Source organism: Mchenga conophoros, linkage group LG12 (genome assembly GCF_057382185.1).
Source record: "Mchenga conophoros isolate Kocher_MC1m ecotype Shallow Benthic linkage group LG12, M_conophoros_male_GT1.1, whole genome shotgun sequence".
NCBI classification, from domain to species: Eukaryota; Metazoa; Chordata; class Actinopteri; order Cichliformes; family Cichlidae; genus Mchenga; species Mchenga conophoros.
Genome location: NC_140537.1, coordinates 36,338,615 through 36,358,928, shown reverse-complemented (window position 1 = coordinate 36,358,928; position 20,314 = coordinate 36,338,615). Strand labels below are relative to the sequence as shown.

Sequence of the window (20,314 nt, the reverse complement as noted above, 5' to 3'; positions counted from 1 at the left end):
TCATTTATCATGCAAAAATAAATAAATAAATGAAAAATAATTGAGATGTACTGTTAAAATCCCACATGTCAGGGATTACATGCGCACTTAAACAACTTTACCGACAGAAAAGGGACGTTTCACTGGTCCAGCCCAGTTAAGATCTAAGCCCTGTTTTAAAAACATTAAAGGATTCTTAACTATTATTAATATTAACTAAATCACTAAAACCAAAGGCACAAGGAAGAGTAGTGGATTAGTGTGAATAATTCATTTAGAATTATTTACTAGCTTTAAACTGTATTTGGAGGCAAAGAGTGACCATGAAAATATTAACCTCTAGCAGTGCTGCAGTGATGTGCTTGCTTATGAGTATTTTTAAGTGAGCATATATTTACCTGGGCCCCCTCATTTCTAGCTCATAGCTATGCACAGAGTCAGACTCCTTTGACAGTGTTTGATGTTGAACCCTGCGCATCATGGGATACTGATGCACTGAGGAATTTGTTTGGGAAGTGTTGTGGAAGGGTGGAGGTTTGTTTCCAGTTTCACTGTCCCAGTCGTCCACTGCACTGTCATGGTCATCAAAAGCTGGGTGGAAGACAACAAAAACACAGTAAAGAATAAGATCATGTCCACCCTCTGCAGAATGCTGCCTGCACTTAGAGCACAGCCAAACAATGAAAATATCTGAGTAAATGGCTCCCTCTTGGGGTAACAGGCATGTATTACAAAGTGAAGGAAGTTAAAGCCCAAAATGATGGGAAATGATGGGATATGTTTGCTAGAAAACATATCAAAGTGCCACATAACAAAACAACATGCCAACAAATGAGGGACTCGCATTTTATATTTTGACCAAAAGAATTCAAGATTTTTAAATTTCATTTACAGCAATCGTAAAGAATAAAGAGCTAACATGCAGTGGTACTTGTTTTCAGTAGGCACCATCCATACCATGCAGTCATAGACAGAAAATACAAGTGACAGAGGGGAGGAAACACCGCCATACGTACTCTGTTGGTCACTCCATCCAAAATAACTCCAACTGCCTGGTGGCATGGAGGCAAAAATTAAACTTTGTTACTGCAGAACGAAGCCAGTAAGTGTTACTGATGATGGCCGAATGAGAGTGTAACATGGTACTGAACACATCCAAAGAGAGATGGATGAAAACTATGTGAAGAAACGCGGTGAAGACGAAAATGAAGTAATGTGATGACTGAGTTAAATCACACAAAAACAACAAAACAGAAAAAAGTATTTACAGTCAGTAAGTTCATATCCGTGTACAAGTAACTACAAATTTATACTTTATTATTTTATACTTTGACTACTTATTATTATCAGGCGGTGAAACGGCTTCACACCCAAAATCCAGCAGAATTTCTCACAGTAGCTGAAAATTATATCTCCGCTCATCTTACACAGAGTGAGATGACTTTGTCCAAATCAAAGTGAAAGTTTAATACTTACAGCACTGGGAAGGCACAGATGGCATTCTTCTTCTCTGGCCCTCATCTTGTGATGGATACTGCAAAGATTAAACAAAACATAGAGGAGAATTAGAAGCATTAAGATATCAAAGAAATGCCTTTATTGGAATATGGGCTTGTCACTGCAGTTCCTATAAACCCCCTGCTACTGTTTCCCATGTTATGTCAGTAGGTGGAAGCAGAGCAGCAAAACAAAGTGCCACGTCACTGAGAAGCCCACACAGTGTGAAACAATATGATATTAAAGCACACAGAGTTTGTAGATAAAAACTCAAGCATCAATTACTCAATATCTCTAACAGCTGATTAATATATAACACAGTAACAGGAAAACAGAATATGCAGTGAAGTTACCTCATTATGTATCCGCTCCAGTTTGCTGGTCCAGTACTGAGCCTCGTCTTCGGGAATGTCTGGATAAACGTATGGGACAGAAGAAATATGGAGTGAGTTAAAATAGTGACAGGCGATTACAAGGTGGTGAAAAAGAACGTGTGGAAGAAATACAGGTGCATGGAAAAGGGGGAATTTAGGTTTAAATACATAACGGGAGATGACAGAATATGAGGCAAAGTGCAGAAAGAAATGAAGGACCATTTCTTTAGCTCCACCCTTCCATCATTTGCCACTCCTCCATGCTCCCTGCCCCATCCCATCCTATTCTGTCTGCAGGTTGATGAGGTTCCCTTTCAGGGGCCTAAAGGTTCTTCCCAAAGAAAAGGGAGTAGCAGAAGAAAAAAACTTAAGCATAAGAGGAAATGTGAAAGAGCAGTCGTCTCTGCTGTGGTTCCCCAAGAAAAAATAACCAAATAATATTTCAGCTTATGTTTCAGCAAAATCTTGTACAAGCAGATTTATGGCCATACTATCGAGAAAATTATCTAGATCCTCATACTCATATATACTCATATTTCATGCCTGGGTTTCTAAATGTTAATTTTTATCAAAATAATTTTAAATGTTAGTAACTGGGTAATTGCCTTGTAGATGATATCACACTCATTGGCTGCAAAAACATATCTTTAAACTAAATTCTATTCATCTGAAATTGAATCATCAATCGGACTTCAATCTATGAACAAACTACAGGCGATAGCTTTAAAATATATGATGCATGAGATTCATTTCACAAAGTCTGTCAATCTGTGCCAAAACAGTAAAATCATTACAGAAAACCTGTTAGACCACAGCTAGAATTCAAAGAAATGCGTCAGTGTGGCTCTTTGGCTTAACCATTGTTCAGTGGTATAGCGGCTCAGGGGTGATGCCTTTTCTTAAGAAGAAAGCTGTTAAACGGTGATTCAGACTTTGCACAATGACTTTTCTGCAGAATACAGTTAAAATTCCAACAATTACACCTTTCTTCTCTGCACTTTCAAACTTTGCAGACCAGTTTTCACCCACAAGCTGAGTGTGCGTTACAAGAATGTTGAATTAGCCATGATCAGGACCTGGTGGCAATTTTATGTTTGTTGGATGTAAAAGAAAGTGGATTACTAGATTACTCTGAAAACGAAGAAACATTGTCAGACAGGATTTGAATTTCATCTTCCATTATCCACATTCACTTGGCAAGGCGAAAAATCTGCAGAGCTACCTGGTGTGGCGACAACAGAGTAGCTGAAAGTAGCTTCATAACAATTCAATCAAGCAGTGAAAAGGTCACAAAATCCCAGCACTGTAATTCACATATGTCTGGTCAATGTTCAAGTATCAATGCAAACTGCAGCAGTCAAGTTTCAGTCAGTGCTGCAGCAGGTTTCACATGTCTGCTTCACCTCACATCCCTGCATCTCACCCCGCGGCCTCCCCTCAGCTCAAGCTGTCTCACCGAGCAGCTGTGCGTTACGATTTAAAAACTTTGAGGCATTTGTCAATGTGTTTTCTAGATGATATGTTGTGCTAACTGATGAAAAATAGAACTAATCACTGATTAGAACCTACGTTGTTAACTGCAGGTCACATACCTTCTCCTGTTTTTGAGGATTTATCAAAAATAGAAACTCTCCATCTTTTTTTAAGTTGAGCAGACATGAACCACAGTTCCACTGTTGACAAACAGTGAAGGTGGACGGAAAATGGCAGCTCAAGAAGACACACTTCAGACAGCTTCTTGAGATTAATAGCTTGCAGAGGAAACAAACTGTTCCACAGTTACGTTGCTATTTCAGTCAGAACACTGATAGTGGGGAAAAAATTATTTCCATTTGCAGTAATTTACATTCGTATTTACGGCTCTGTTTAGAGCACACATTCCTGCTGTCCAGTGTGCACACGTGGAAGTGTGGAGGCAGCAAAACCCCAGCATAGAGCAGAGCTCAGTGACAACAGATATGATGTTAATTGGGTTACATGCAGCACTGGGAGGAGGAGGTGGGTAACAATGCGGTCTGCAGATGCAGAACTACTGTGGGCATGCTAACATCAAAAGTGCCCCATATATGAAATCTACCAGCTGGATGGTCACAACAGGATCAACTGCTGATCTGCCAGCTTTGCTTGGTGACTGCACTCCAGAAATAAAAACAGCAATTAGGACAACAGCAGAGCACGCACTCCAGCCACTGCTGTGTTTTTCCCTTTTAAATACATCAATTCAAATTATCCTAAACTGCACAAAAATGTACTATCTTGAAAAATGAGAGGCAAGCAAATATTACCAAGCACAATTCTTCACCTCAACTCTTCCATGGAAGAGGAATAAAAATAGAGGACTGAGGAATATTTAGGAGTGAAATGTTACAGTGAATAAATCTTTCATAAAAACTTTATGAAGCCTAATGGTTCTTCCACAAGCTCTGATATATGAGGGATTCTACAGGAAGTCTTAGAGGATACAACATGGCACAAGTAAAACTCCAAACAGCTATATTTAGTGCAATGTTTAGAGTCTAACCACTCTGAAAGATCTCACATGTTGCTAAGCTGTGGATAGTTGTTATGTTCAGGTTTTATTTTGAAGTTAAAATGCTTTAAATAGTTATTATCTTCAAAATTTTAATTGTTATTGCTCTCACCCAGCATAGATTTTCTTAACCACTGATTTAACTTAGAACAGACAACGACACAATGTCACATCCACAAATATGGCCGATTCAGAATCACCGGTGAGCCTAACGCATATATCTTTGGACACAAAAAGATAAGTTTTCTTTTGTGAGAAAATGTGTTTGCACAAATATACAGACCGAAGGGCAACTCAAAGCGAGTGTCCATCAGCACTTGGTGCGGAGTTGGGTTGGTGGTGCCGCAGATCTCATCCTCCCTCATTAACACCTCAGAGTCCAAAGACGTCCACTCTCCTGGTCCCTCCTAGAAGACAGAAAAGCAGATGCAAAAAGAAAGGTAGTCAGGAGAGAGCCAGGAAGACTAAAACAAAGAACAATGCCAAACATCTGCTTTGTGGGAAACAGCATCAGCAGAATAATGGAGGGTGCAGGAGGGCTTATTAGGAATATCATCCACTGAACCTGAGCAAAGATGAAAAGATGAGGAACAACACTGACAGTTCAGATGTTGAAAAAAAGAAAAAAGAAGGTGAGTGTATGCTGTGCTTCATACTTAGACGCCAAACATTGAGGCTACATTATTAATGACTACACAGGAGCTGCTGCCTCGCTTTAAAACTGCAGAAAAAGTAATGAGGTCTACAGGCGAGACCGGCCTGCCCACAGTCCGACAAAATGACTTAGCCAATGCTTCACCTGTGAGAGGGCTTTTTAAGACTAAGCTAAAAGGGAAAGATGGAGATTTAATAAGTAAGCACTGCTTGGCAGATGGTGTGTGTGTGTTTACTTTAAGGGCTGTTGCTAGCATAAGTAGCCTGAGCTGCAGATACACCACATCTAATTTAACTGTAATGGTAAAAACCAGTGTAACCATCTGTTCAGTTCAAATATAATCAGATACAAATAATAACCCTAACCCCAAAATTAATAATTAAAACTTTATCAGTAGCTTTGTTGTGGTGTGTGATCAGTTGCATCTTGTTGGGTTCTATTATGCTTGAGGTGTGTCCCGCTGTGGCAGATTCACTGACCGATTAAACTGTTTGGACCACAGCTGACTGGAAGCTACACTTCCAGTTGGCAGTTGACTGATCAAATATTTCAAATTATGCTTAAACTGATTCATGCTTTGCAGTATTTATTTGAATAAAACCTGATCTCTACATTAACCGCAAAAGAACCAAGGCATTCACAGACGGGAGAGCATCAAGTCTGCTTTATCAGGTATAAGAAGTACTAAAAAGAGCAGCAAGTGTGTAAAAATAACAATCAAGTTCCCATTTGTATGTTGAAACAGGTCCTGGTTGTTATAGTCAGTCTTGCTGTTCACACAGGCCATTAAAAAGCAAAGTCCACAATAATTCTGTGGAAGTGTGAGGCTATCAAATCAAGAAAATGTTTTCTTTTGTGTCAACTAAGGGGCACAAACTAATGCACGAACCATGGCCACGGCTCATTTATGTTTAATGCCGAAACCTAACAAGTGAGTCAGAGTGAAAGAGAGTAAACAAAAACAAAAAAGGTCTCAATGGGACGCAAACCAGGGTCTCCTGGTTGAAAAGCCCGACACTTAAATCCCCCGACCCAAACCTTCCAATGCAGATTTTGCATGTGTTTAAAATGGAGCTGTTATCTCTCAATATTTGTGCAGACAGGGTGTCAGGGCGCTCACTCCAAAGGACGCCTTTCACTCAATGCTGACATGCTGGAAGTAACTGACAGAACAGCGCTATTACAGCATGCTCCTCGACGGGGAAGGTTTATTTTAGAACAAACCATTAAGCATTGATTAACTTTGAAAAATGAGTAATTTTATTTGACTTATACCTTAAACTTTGCATATTGAAATGAAACTGAAACCATGAATATGTGCTCATAGTTCATGTGCAGAACTCTGCGTCTAGTGACATAACCAGGTGATGTTGTTTTAAGCCCTTCGTGTCCACATGCATGTGAGGACAAAGAGATTAAAGGGTGTGTTACCTCGTCAGACTGTCGAATGGAGCTGAGGGGTATCAGCGCCGTGCCGATCATCGTGTCCCAGATCAAACCTTTGTTCCACAGCTCCACCACCAGCCCGGACTCTAGATGACTGATCTCACTGGGAAAAAGACAAACACATCACCTATATTACAGTCAAAGTTAAAAGCTCTGTACCAGTGTATTAGCCATAGAGATTATTAACTAGAACACGTCTGTGTAGTTGTTCAGGTGGCAAACTGCTGTGAGTGACCTCTGATCACCAGCTTCAAAACAAAGACGCACAACTGTTCTGCAGGTTTGAGAACATTTGCAAACACACTCAGGTTCATAATAGAACATTATTAATATATAACTTTGGTGGGAAATCACATCCTTCACTTTTCTCTTTGTACCGTTGTTGCACACTGATGTGACTGTCAATCACTGCCGTGTATAAACAAAGTAGGAGGTGTTGTCTCGCTCTGAATTTGTCGAGCTGTCGTATAAACTCCACGCAGTCTTTGGTGATGTCTCGTATGACTTTATTACAAATGTGAGAGCCGTGGAAATCAAAATGAGGCAGGGATGAATATAGGGCCTTATGCTGAAGAACCCAGAGTTTACAACTTGATTTATCAAATATCACAAAAAAAAAAGAACACAATTTCACACAATTAGCTACAACAATCGTCACGATTTGTGACAAATGGACATCAATAAAAGTGATAATGAAGATTTAGAAGATGGTAGTGAGACCTGTTACGATTTATGGTTTGAAGATGGGAACAGTGAGAAAAAGGAGGCAGGGGTGGAGGGGAAAGATGTCCAGATTTTAGAATAGAATTGAATAGAATAGCCCTTTATTGTCATTTTGAATGTACAATTAAATTGTAGGTGCTCCACAACAAGTGTGCTGGAATAAAATATAAATAGCAGACAGTAGGAATAAATGGCAAACAGGATCCTGTCCACCAGGATGAATAAGAGATGAGTGCATCAGAGGGAGCGCTCAGGATGAGAAGTTAGGAGACAAAGTTAGGAGGCAAGGCTGAAATGGTGTGGACATGTGCAGAGGATGGACAGTGGATCTGTGAGACAAAGGGTGTTGAATCTGGAGCTGCCAGGCAGGAGGAAAAGAGGAAGCCCTCAGTGTATATTCATGGAAGTAGTGGAGGAAGACATGCTGAGTGGTGCGGTGACCCCTGAAAAGAGCAGCTGCAACAAACATCCCAATACGCTTCATCAAGGGATTAAAGACAATCCCAAGTTCAGTTACATCAAACATCTATTATACTGTAGTCAAAAGAAGACTGTCATGTCCATCCATTCATTTATCCAATTCAGGTTTGCATGGACGCCGGAGCCGTCATAGGATGAGAGGCGGAGTGCACCCTGGACCAGACTGCTGCAGGGCTAATGCAGAGAAACAACCATTCACACCAAGGGCTACATTAGAATCAGCAGTTAACCTAACGCCACTACACGCATCTCTTTGGATTACGGGGAAGAGGCCGGAGAGAATCCACACAAACACGGGGTGAACATGGAAACTCCAAAAAAATCCAGATGGTGGATTTGAGCCCGTGCTCTGCTACCCACCACACCACTCCGCTGCCCATGCCAACGGTCATTTCCATCTGTAGCAATTCATCTGTGGCACATCTGTGTTCAGAGCATACCTGCCTTCCCTTTAATATTATATGACTTTCACAAATTGGGTGCACAGAAACTGACTGGTTAATCCATCAGCTGATGCAGGCCGACACTGAGATCAGCTGACCCGCTAAGCTTGTCTCTGAGCTCAATTCTGTGGCCTACCTGACTTAATGCTACCCTCACTTAGTGCTTACTTGTTATTTGTCTAATAACAACTTAAATAATTAGTGATTATGACCAGAGATGGGCAGTAACGCGTTACTTGTAACGCGTTACTGTAATCTGATTACTTTTTTCAAGTAACGAGTAAAGTAAGGGATTACTATTGCAAAATCAGTAATTAGATTACCGTTACTTTCCCGTAGGAACGCTGCGTTACTGCGTTACTAAAACCGTGATTTTTTTTGCGAGAATGTCTCATGACAGTGACGTAAGCAAGTGCGACGTTGGTGACAGCAGCTGTGTGCAGATCAACAATGGATCATATATCGAGTGCGGGAGAGAGTATGAGCGTGCAGCGTTTAAAGTGTGGAAGTACTGACCTTACTTTGAGTTTGATTCCATAAAAAGTGACAAAAACATTAGCGTCCATCGTGCGTGGGAAGAAAACTTCTTTTTACAGCGAAAAAAACCCCTAAACTTCCGAGCAAGCACCGAGTAGCTACGACGTGATGGGAAACTCACAGAGACACTCGCGCGGATTCTTCAACTGACCGCAGCACACCTGCACCAGGGTAACCCTCCGCCTACCCTGCTCCTGCTTTACAGGTGAAAATAGAGCAAAAGGACCGCTGAGTCTTTGACTTTATTTATTTTCTGCTGTGTTTTACTTGCATCTGTTTGAAAGAGTGAGTGAAAACACAAAAAATATTTTATTTTATGTGCTGGAATGTGTAGAAAATAGGTTTAAATGTTAAACTAATTTATTCAATTCAGAGAATGTTGCATATAATTAAATGTTTTGCTTGATGCATAAAGTTAAAAGATTAAAACTGATAAAACAAGTTAAAAAAAGAGACTTTTCCATTTGATTACATTTTGTATGATGGATTATGTAGAAAAAGTAGAATTGGGCTGAAAGATCTATCACTTTATCACCTCTTCAGGTTGTAAATCGTGTTTTTAAAAAGTAACTAAGTAACTAAGTAATTAATTACTCTTGAAAATAAGTAATCAGTAAAGTAACGGGATTACTTTTTTGGGGGAGTAATCAGTAATTAGTTACTGATTACTTTTTTCAAGTAACTTGACCAACACTGATTATGACACAACAGTTGTTTGGTTCAAGGCTTATCATTATATACTCTGTGTGTGCCACTAACCTCAGCACACTGCAGTACCGCTCTCCTCCCAGCAGGTCTGTAAGTGGGCCAGTATTATCTCAAAGAAGCGAGGCTGAAGGGTGACAGCCGTCTTTTTCTGACAGATCTTTTAAAAAAAGAAGACGGCAGCCAAACCGTCTCCGCTCCTCATCTGCATATTCATATTCACAGTCCCATTCATATTCATCTTGCCTCAGTTTAGCTGTCAGTCATCCAAGATGACTCTTCACAGCTGGGATGATGGAGAGAAGAGGGTGTGTGGGAGATGCTATGTGAAAAGTTTGCACTTGTGTACGTGTGTGTGCTTGCTGCCTGATGAAGGAAAGTCAAACCAAAATGGTGATGTTCCTAAATGTTAGCATGGTTAATATTAAACACTGATGTGTTTTTGGCGGTTTGCTATTCCAACTATGTAAAACAGCGCCATTAATGACGCTCTCATTGAGGAAAGCAAAATGACAGCAGAGGCCAGAGACCAGGTCGATGGAAAATTCTGACTTTTATCTGTGAATTTTAAACAGCAGGAATCAATTCAGCTCCACAATATAACTGACACACAAAAACATTCTGCACATATTAAATCTTTCACATCATGGATGCTCGTAAATGTAAACATATAAACACAATGTTTGTTGACCATTTGTCATGAATAAGAAAACATTGATGACATTAAAATGTTCTTTTTTTTTCTTATTTTCACTTGTAATGTATGTGATACAAAAATAATGTTTTAATGAGTTCATTATATGCAGAAAACCAAATAAAATGATTAATACCTTGTTTGGTCTTTTATTAAATCAATTCAATTCAAATGTATTTACTAGGGCTGCAACGACACACAAAATTCACGGTTCGATATTTTTTCGATACAAAAAAATGTTCATGCCTTTTTAATTTGTCATTTATTAAAATTATAAATATATATTTTAACTCAAAAGTACAGTTTTTAAATGTAATGTTGCTGAAACAACAAAGTAATAAAATACTAAATCTATCTGATGGAGAAATCCCTCATCTTTGGAAAAGAGAGTTTATTACAGAGAAATGTCTCTTTCCAAAATAAAAGCTATACTATAGCTTCTTCTGGGCTATATTCTCAGCAGCATATTAAACATATCAGGTCCCCATAAGGAGAATCCTGTGCTAACGGCTGTCTAAATGACTCGGGTAAAGTTTGTAGCATGCATGCTTGTTGTTTTTGTCTGCTTCCACTTGTCTTTGCACTAGGATGATGTCGGAGTAAATGTGCAGTCATATTCGTTGTGTTCCCACTAGTGCTGTCAGCCTTAATCTGAAATGACGTTAACGCCACAACACGGCAAATCTCCGTTATCGAGCTACCGCGGATCGCCCCGTGCGTGGGGCTGGACGGCGTCAACACGTTAACGAGCTAACTGCGCTAACACACTAGTTCCCACCAATTGAGCATTGCGTGGCACATCCGACATACTGTTTTACTTTTGTCCACGACGCGCTTACCTTCAGGGTCATACGTCACATGAAAACCAAAATAGTTCCAAAGGCCAGATCTGAATGAGGGTGGGGGAGGTTCAATTCTGTCTTGCTAGCTTGCCCTGCGCTCAGTGAATCTGCGTTCGACTACTCCGCCTAGGCTGCACTGTCAAGCGCAGATCCACTGAGCTCTCAACACAGACAGCATCGTCAGAAGGAAAGTTGATAAAATAAATTAAACATTTTGTATTGTTCATACATATGCGTACAGAACCGAAAGCACTGTATCGAACGGTTCAATATCGATACGAATATCGTTGCACCCCTAGCATTTACATAGCAGCAAATTACAACAGCAGTAAGGTGAAGACCCTACAATAATAAAGAGAAAGCCCCAACAAATGGAGCAAGCACTTGGTGACAGCTGGAAGGAAAAACTCCCTTTTAACAGGAAGAAACCTCTGGCGGAACCAAAGACATGCTGCTGAAGATGGCCACAGATGTGACGTGTATAAACACAGTGAGTGGAAAAAGGTGAGTGAAGAAGAAACAGTGCATCATGGGAATCCCCCAGGAGACTAGACCTATTGCAGCGTAACTAAGGAAGGATCCAGGGTCACATGATCCAGCCCTAACTCTAGCTGTGTCCCAAAACGTAGGCTTCATCCTCCTGAGGCGGCATTTGTAGACCGATTACGTCACAGCGATGCGACGAAGGCTGTCCCAATTCATAGACTCCTCCGAATCCGGCCGACAAATGCGTCCTTCTTTTCCCCAGATTTGAAGGATGGGTCAGGTGTATCCTTTGTGGCCATCCATATCCCAGAATTCATAGCACGGCCCAGCCAGTTCCAGTTTCCCCACAATGGCAGCCACTATTAAGTTTCAGCTGGGTTTTCACACAGCTGAATAACCGTCAAACAGAAAACTGATTGAACAGAAGTGTGAGACGGTCGAGAATTTACGGCAGTGTCCTGTTATATTTTAAATAGCAAGGAGCAGACGGCTGAGTTAACTACACCAAGACAGCAGTGATGCACATCTGAAGGTTAGACCGTCCCATTTCACAGCCTCGCACTTGCGGCCTTCTCAGTCTTCGAAGGACCCAGCCCACGTAGACCACGAAGGCCGGGTTCTCCGAAGGATGCGGCCTAGGTTTTGGGACACATCTTATGTGCTTTAGCAAAAAGGAAAGTCTAATCTTGAAAGTAGAGAGGGTGTCTATCTCCCAAATTCAAACTGGGAGCTGCTTCCACAGAACTTCTGCTCTTTTGACTTTCCCAGTCTCCCTTGTTTGTAGCCAAAGTGCAAAAACACCATTTGGACATTTTCTGGGTTTTTCAGCCACGCTATTGAAGCGATCTGTTCTTGGCAGATTGTGTAATTTTCGAAGGTCCAAAAAGATGAAGGTGAACTCGACTAATGGCAAGTAATGCATTGCATAACGAGAGAGTCAGCTCTGGATCAACGGGCTTAAAGAAAGGGGAAAAAAACAAAAACAAAAAACAAAAGTACCTCATGATCTGCTCATTTTAATCTGAGGGATTATTTATTTGATACCATAAAATCCAAATTTTAGAAATAAGTCTGACGTTGCCCTTCTGTGAAGCCTGTCTCCAAACTATGTGACTCATAGCTCAGATGTGTGTTTGTGTGCGTGTACATGTGCCTTAGGTTTATATCTGGCTCTGGCATATGCCCTCCATCAAAGCCCATCCATTATTGAGGGAATGGTTTGTGGTAAAAGGGAATGAAACGTTGTATTTTTAACACTCAGATGGGAGTGCGTACATGTGCAGGGATGTCTTTGAGTGCAGTTTCTGACAGAAGAGACAGAAACTGAAAAAACAGAAAGGCCAGAGAGGATGTGTAAGTATGTATTTTTACTGAGCATAATGCTTGATGGAAATTATGTCCTGTGAGGGAGAGACCGGAGCACCGGAGAATAACGGATAAAGTCAGTGGTGAAGCAGCTTTTTATGTGTTCCTGTGAGAAAAGCTTTACACAAGCTGCTCCTCCAGCTACGAATCAGTGCTCCTGCTCAAATTTACAAAACATTTTCCCTTTATTTGACATCACCTGCACAAATCAAAACACTTTTTAATGCACTCTAAGAAAACTGCTCAAATATCCAACTACTGCTTTCTTTAAAGCCAGACGTGGGTGGAAAATACTCTTTCTAATAAACAACCCTACGGAGACAAACGTTAGATGAGTGCAAAAGAGTGAAGGAAAAGGTTACGATCAGAAAGATGTTGATCAGTCCTGATATTATAACTTGATAAAATCGGTGGCCAAAGACTAATAAGGGTTGATGTGAAAAGACGGAAAGGTTGCCCTTTTTTGATAGTTAAACACTTAATTGACAGAGAACTTGAAGGAAAGGCCACACACGTGGGCAAGGAATCGAAACAAATCTATTTTATGTGCGCGTTGTCTTACACTAAGGGGGTTTCAGATTGAAGAGAAAAATGTGAAAGCTGCTGTTTTCAGGAGGAAATGATGGGATAAAGCATAAGCTCCATGTGGCATCCTGTTACACATCCCTTCAAACCCCTGTAACTTTAAAAGTCAACTTTTACTGAAGCCGCCTTCACAGCAGACCTCTGAACTGTGCCAATCATGAGATCTAGATTTAAGCGAGTGGGCAAGTCAGACTAAATGAAACAGACGGATTCAGCAAAGAGCCAAAGCAAGCAGAGACATACTGAAAAAGGAAATGGAGATAACGAAGCTAAGCCACTCCCACTTACCTGTGATAAAAGAAAAGAAAGACAAGAGCAAACCGAGCTGGAGAGTTGAAATCCTCACATGCATGAGGAGAGGCCAACAGGCTAAGTCTCATGAGTCTGTTTAGAGGCATCAACATTCAACTGCTTATCGTCTCATATACCAGCCCACCAAGCAGCCATCACACATATTTAACAGATCAGACACGACACAAAGAACGAAGGAGGCTAAGATCGCACAAGACAGTTAGTGATAGCTGAAGGAAAAATATTAGACTTTGCAATAAGATGTTAGATAGATGCTTTCAGCAGAAGAAAACAAACTCAATTTACAAACAACAAGAAAAAAATGTCATAAATAATGCAAATGTGACCTCTCAAATACCCAACTGAGCATCTGTTCGTACATAGCCTGATGACTACGAGTCATTTGGTAAGTATGTATACTTTTTACATATCATAGATTGCTTGTGTGTGTTGAGATTGAGAGGCAGTGCTGGAGGTTCACGAATCACCTTTAAACTGCTGCTTTATTGTGATCTCCCTCTATTTCTCTCTCACACGCACACCCGCCTCATTTTTCCTCTCATCTCCAAGAAAATGTGTATTTTCTAAGCCAAACTTCATTACAGCTCACCCTGGTCCTGATGGAGCAACATCCTGATCATTTTGCCATCACCGTATCTACAGCAGAGCTAAAAAAATAAAGAAAAATCTTCCTGGAGGAAATAAATGGCTTAAATTAGAATCTCTAAAATTTAGAAAATTGCTGCAGCAGTGATGTGTAAAATTGGTTCCTCTTGAGTTTTCGACAGCAGCTTTTTATGGGAACATGTATTCCTGTGTAGAAGGAGGCCCGTTTGTGTGACTGGTGCTCATCAGGGGTTTGCCCTAAATCTCTGAAAGGCTTAGGTCGTGTCTGTGGACAGAGATGTTTTAATACTTTCAAACTGTACTGTCGAGGCCGTCATCTGTGCATAATTTTTGAGTCTGTTTTCTTTTTAGGACAAATTTCAGAAGTTAATGTAAACATTCAGTATCTACAGAGAATAAATGTGCAGATTTAATCTATTTAATGTCAAAGAATGCAGTAGTGGCCTTTTGCAACTAAGCTGAATCTCAAAGTAGTTGCACTGGTACTCAGTGACATGCTGTATCCTGCTCACCAACACACTGCTGGACAGACTGACCCATGGAGAGAAGTCAGGATTAGGTACACTAAGTAATTAACTGATCTTAGCATTCGACTGATAGCTCAGGCATATAAGGCACAGACTACACAGCAGAACTGGTATGAGACGGTTTTCAGCATCAGACCTTAAGGTGGGATCCTTGTGGTTACTCCAAAGTCAAAGCATGTCTCCAGAGGTGACCGTGCTGTGGCCACGAGGACACCTCAGCTTTGAAACAACCTCTGCTGAGCAAATCCAGCTGGCAGTGACCTTTAAAGCAACATGTTTTTTTATACATTTGTATTTCCTTCCTGGTGCTATTACTGCTTTCATTCAAAGACTGCTACAATACAGTAGTTTAATATTTGTGTTTGTATTGTTGAGTCCATTTGTGTTGTTGCTGTTGTTGTTTAACTCTTTCCTAACTTCACTTTTTGATTTTTTTCATCTTCAAGTATGTCGCAGGCTGCAGTCTGTCTGTGTGAATGTGTGCATGCAAGAGTGTTGTTGGGTTACTCTGTGGCTATAATGAAACAGATTCTTACAGGATAATTTTGTTGATGAATTCCACAATTTCATAGGACATGTACAATGACAATAAAGGGCTATTCTATTCTATTCTATTCTATCCTATCCTGATACAGATCCTTGCCAGATGTTTATACAGTATCTCCACCTGTGACGTTACCCGAGGTTTAACTGAGAAAGCTCCGGTCTTTCCAGAGGTATAGGCTCTTTGGAAAATACACTCATTCAGGCCATTACTACTACCACTAAGATTCAGCTAAACCTCACCATTAGTCCTCGCTCACCATTATGTATAATGGTATTATCCTGTGCACAAATATAAATATAAAGTTGGGCTTTAAAAGTGAAGCCAAGTGCCTCAAACCTGCATTCTTTCTGATGGCCAGCAGGGGGCAACTTGTTTGGCTCCAAGAATAAGTCAAATTTAATGAAAGTCTTTGAGAAAACAGCCCCGTATGTATAGTCTGGATCATATTTCATATTTAGCACATGATGATGTTCATTTTGGAAATTATGGTTCCATTAAGAGTAAAGGAGACAATAAAGCAGGGCATAATTTAGGGTGTTGGAGTGTCCTTTGGTGTCTCAGCCACATCTATCTGCTGCTCATCACAAAGGGTTAAATTAACGCTAATGACCAAAATGCTCAACTGGAGGCCTTGAAACTATGTTACAAGAATAGATGACATCAAGGTGGCTACATCCATATCTACAGTGTAACCTGGATGCAACTTAAAGACCATTGATTGACACACAAAATACTTCCAACAGTTGAAACATGGAAAAATACTGACTGTTTACTTTCAAAGTAAGCGGACCCCCCCCCCCAACCTAAACAGATATCTTGTAGAACAGATATCTTGTGGCTTTCAAAAATCAGAAATCAGGATTTCAGAAGGTTGCAGAGTGTCAGACAGAGTAAGCGAATGCAATCAGCAGGTGAGAGATCGAGTTTGAAAGGATGGCCTAAGTGCAGCTGGCAAGGCGGTTACTGTTCTCAGCTTTATTTTTAATTTTGGGCAGGAGTGAAAGGTTTGGCATGACGTTTGAGTGCAAGCTAGTATCAGTCCAAACTCATCTCTGACTTTTTTCTTTGATCCGAGCTTCATCCGAGCCAAGATACCAGCACGCCACAGTGAAGCTGGTTATCCCACCACTATGAAATCTACTCCTGATCAACACAGATGCCCAGTGTGACATAGGCATGCCAATTCCTATCTTCACTAACACACACAAGGTAAACATGAGCACACAAACATTGTGTAAGCTTAGACATGTGCCATCCCTGTTTGTATCTGAACGCACGGTAACTTCTGTCTGTAATCATCCGTTTTAAGAATCTTGAGAAGAAACAATATAAGAATCTAAAGCCACAGATGTGCCTGGTGCTCCCAGTGAGGCCTAAGAGTCAGACTGCACATCTGGCAGGGTCTCGGCACAGTCACTATCCAGCTGTGAGGAGGTGACTTCTTCACTGTTCCTGAGCAACGCAACCATATTTAGAGTGAGTCCTGCTTGTAATACAGTTGATATTTACAATGCATCACACTGGAAAATGTCATTTCAGTACAAAAAGAAGAAGATGCAAAAAGGTAATTTTCAGCTTCTCTTTAGTTTTTTATTATTGGATTTACTGTGTTATATACTGTGGGTCGAGAACAGCTGCAGATCTCTATCACAGCAACACCTAGAACAATATCTAGAGTCACCAGTTTAAACCTGAGTGCAGAGGCCCCCCATGACTTGAAGCCAAGCCCATGTAGTGAATGCTTTTTATTTAAAAAATATTACCATTTGTCTTAGTTCCTTGCTTTGGTATGTTGTGATTTCATCCATTAATAAAACACATAAAAACACATTTCAGGAGGTCCTATGACAGATATGACCGTCTCACTGAAACCTTGAAATTCCTTCTTGATACCTCGAACGTGGCTCAAAGGCAGCGCACTGCTTCTGCGCCCCACTGAGCATAACTGCTGCTAATGAGACTCAGGAGTTAATTAGCCATTTAGCTACAGCATGGGGGGCTGTGTGGTTCTTTTTTCAACAATTAAGGTCATAATATCTCGATGCACGCTCAATCATCCAGGTAAGGAAATCCCAGAAGGATGATTCTGTTCATCTGATCACAGCGTTTTCAGTGGGAGAAACGTCTGTCACTCATCCAGCTGACCTCTTACATCCAGATGAACAGAGTCAACTTTTTGGGTAAGGTCATAAAACTTAATATTTTACTTAACTAAAAAAAAAAAAAATCTTCATACTGACTCTGGAAAACTAATTCTCCAAAGAGAGAAAGGTGAGAGAAGTGAGGATAACGGTCTAAATGGATGTGAAGAAAAAGCACAGAGTAACAGGTAAAGAGTGAGGCGAGGAGACAGTGTTATATAATAATGTCGATTCACAGTCAATCTCTCCACTCCATTCTCTAATCAAGTCTAGAGGGATCAGTCTGCAGGAAAGATCAGTATCCCTTGTACAGCACACAATGCACGACTGACAACTGTGTGTGTGTGTCTGACAAAGACAGACGGGGAGAGGAGGGAGATTAATGTGCGATACTGGTGCGCGCTTTACAAGCTGCATTCAAATGCTAAACTGTTATGTAAAGAAAAATACTATTTCACACTGTTGTACTAGTGAATCATTTATAAAGCATGTTTATCTATCACTTTAAAATTTACCCCTCATTCACTCACGCTTTCTCAAGCAAAGTGCTGACCTGACACTCAGGATTTGGGGTTCGCTGTTTTGTGTAAGACCAGGTGCTTGGAGTGGCATTACATGCACACGGATTTTTGAGTTTTTCACTCAAATCTTTTATGTTATTCTCCACGATGTGGATGCAAAACCACCAGTGTGTTAATGTGTGTGTGAATGGGTGGATGACTGAATGTAGTGTAAAGTGCTTTGGGGTCCTTAGGGACTAAGTAAAGCGCTGTACAAATACAGACCATTTACCATTTGTGACGATTGGTGATTAGTTTGTTCGTTAGTTTAGCCTGTAAACACTCTCACAGAGCTTCTTAGCATATCTGTGCAAAGAACTGAGGTATAAGACATCCTTGGTGATCCTAGCCTGACCCATATGCATTCATAACATGCATTTATTTTAACTGATCTCCCAGTCAGTGCAATCAGTGTATCAGTGTACAGCAGTTACTGGCAAATAGAATAAAAATGCCAAGAAAGTCCTTATTATTCTGCGAACCCTGCATGTATGTCAGCACACGTAGGGTTTAAAATTAATAACTGCTAGTTACATGATCCGCAAAAAAAGAAAGTGGCACACAAAGTAACAAATTACTTCCTACAGTAAGCACATGCACATTTAATATTTACTGTAGGAATTAAAAAGTAATGTGCCGACACAGATCTCAAGACATATACAACTGAAATGGCAGCTGCATAACAGTTTAAAAATGGGTTTTGCATCCACACCAATCGAAGAGTACCAAGAACCAGCACTTCAGGAATCACAATAAAAAAAAAACGTAAAGTGGGATTTCAGCTATTTCAGCTGCAGCTGCACCCCCTCTGCTGTTCACATATACTCAGACCTGGCTGGACAATTCATTAGATTTATCACCAATTCGTCCACTTATCTGAGCTGGGCATGTCATTTCACTTTCTATCCATCCTACCTGCTCCAACCACAAATTCCCATTTAGTAGCCTGTGCCCGACTGGAGTCCCACAGGCGGCTGGTGCTCTTTCAATTTCAGCGAGCCCTATTAAAGCCAGCTAACAAGTCAGCTTGCATTGGATACCTGGCCTGCATTCATCCAAGGGCTGACACATACTCCTGAAGCTCCAATTTCTCCCTGCATTTTCTTTAATACATCCCAGGAGTTTAGTGTCGTACTGCTGCCAATAAAAGTGACAACGCTGAGCCAAAAAAGTAAACGAGGAACATGTAAACCAAAGCTAGAGTCAGAATAACGTGACTGATCCTCGGTGCAATGCGTTATAGCATAGGTCTTATAAATGAAACCAAAACTAAATATGCCTCCAATACCAGGAATCTAAAGTGTGGTTGGACGGTCCTGCCTACATTTGGTTAAAAAGTGCAAGATGAAGTTGTCTTTGAGAGATCTTTTAGATCTCTTTCAACTTCAAAGTCTGGATTAGTTTGGGTGATACTGAAAGTATCAACATCAGGCTCAGCCCATTTCGGAAATGCAGCTTTTCCGTATCCGTTGTCAGACAGAAACAAAGTTCTGGGTTTGAATCTGGTGGCAATTTACAGAGACGTGCAGGAGGAAGAGACGGTCTTTACTTTAAAAGCTAAATCAGATGTAACAGGCTTTTATAGACAAATGAACAGCCAGCTTTCCACCTTTCACTTATTGACCAAATCTTTATTTTGTTCTCAAGTCTAGCAAAGCCATCTGTTCAATGAGTTTCTGCTGGGTGGAATACATTACTTCAGCCCCACATTATTCAATTTGAATACTGCAAATCTGTACGCCAGAGCACAGCACCATGTTGCAATATTTAAACCATAAAAGAACACGTAATCTTTCAGTGGATGAAAGATGTATGTAGTTTCTACATAAAGATGTATGAACTGTCATTTTATATTTAAGCTATTGTCAGGCTTTCTACTGCTTAAAAATGCTGCAAAAAGCAGGGAAACTGAATTAAATGTAATAATTTAAATGCATTTTTTAAATTAACATATAAAAGTGATAAAACATAAAAACTATACACTGAGAAGTGAAATTTAGAGCAAAGCAGTAAAAGGGTTTGAGGTACTCACAACATGAAGTCTTGTTCCCAACATGGCCGGTCCCCTCGGACTGTGATGGTTGTGCTTTTCACATTCTGCACCTTCAAAGTCACGTAGGCGTTGAATTTGTCTGCAACAGCAAATAAAATGTGAGACTTTGATTATTTAACACACAACATTTTTCATTTTATCTCAAGCCTTTTATTGAAGGTTCAACTACTTTTTGCTCTTTTCTACTATCGCGAGCTGCAGTGAACCAGCACACAGCCTCCTTACTT

The 20,314-nt window shown here is 40.5% G+C and overlaps 1 protein-coding gene across 1 annotated transcript in view; it reads right to left on the bottom strand.

Annotated features, from left to right (window-relative positions):
- unc13ba (unc-13 homolog Ba (C. elegans)) overlaps positions 1–20,314 on the bottom strand; it is a 200,716-nt gene that overhangs the window by 153,005 nt on the left and 27,397 nt on the right. The window contains exons 3-9 of the mRNA XM_085295557.1: positions 20,067–20,166; positions 6,467–6,584; positions 4,664–4,787; positions 1,830–1,888; positions 1,456–1,513; positions 996–1,031; positions 378–570 (exon numbers count right to left, since the gene is read on the bottom strand). Of these exons, the coding sequence (XP_085151683.1) occupies positions 378–570; positions 996–1,031; positions 1,456–1,513; positions 1,830–1,888; positions 4,664–4,787; positions 6,467–6,584; positions 20,067–20,166 (688 nt within the window). The remainder of the gene's footprint in view (positions 1–377; positions 571–995; positions 1,032–1,455; positions 1,514–1,829; positions 1,889–4,663; positions 4,788–6,466; positions 6,585–20,066; positions 20,167–20,314) is intronic.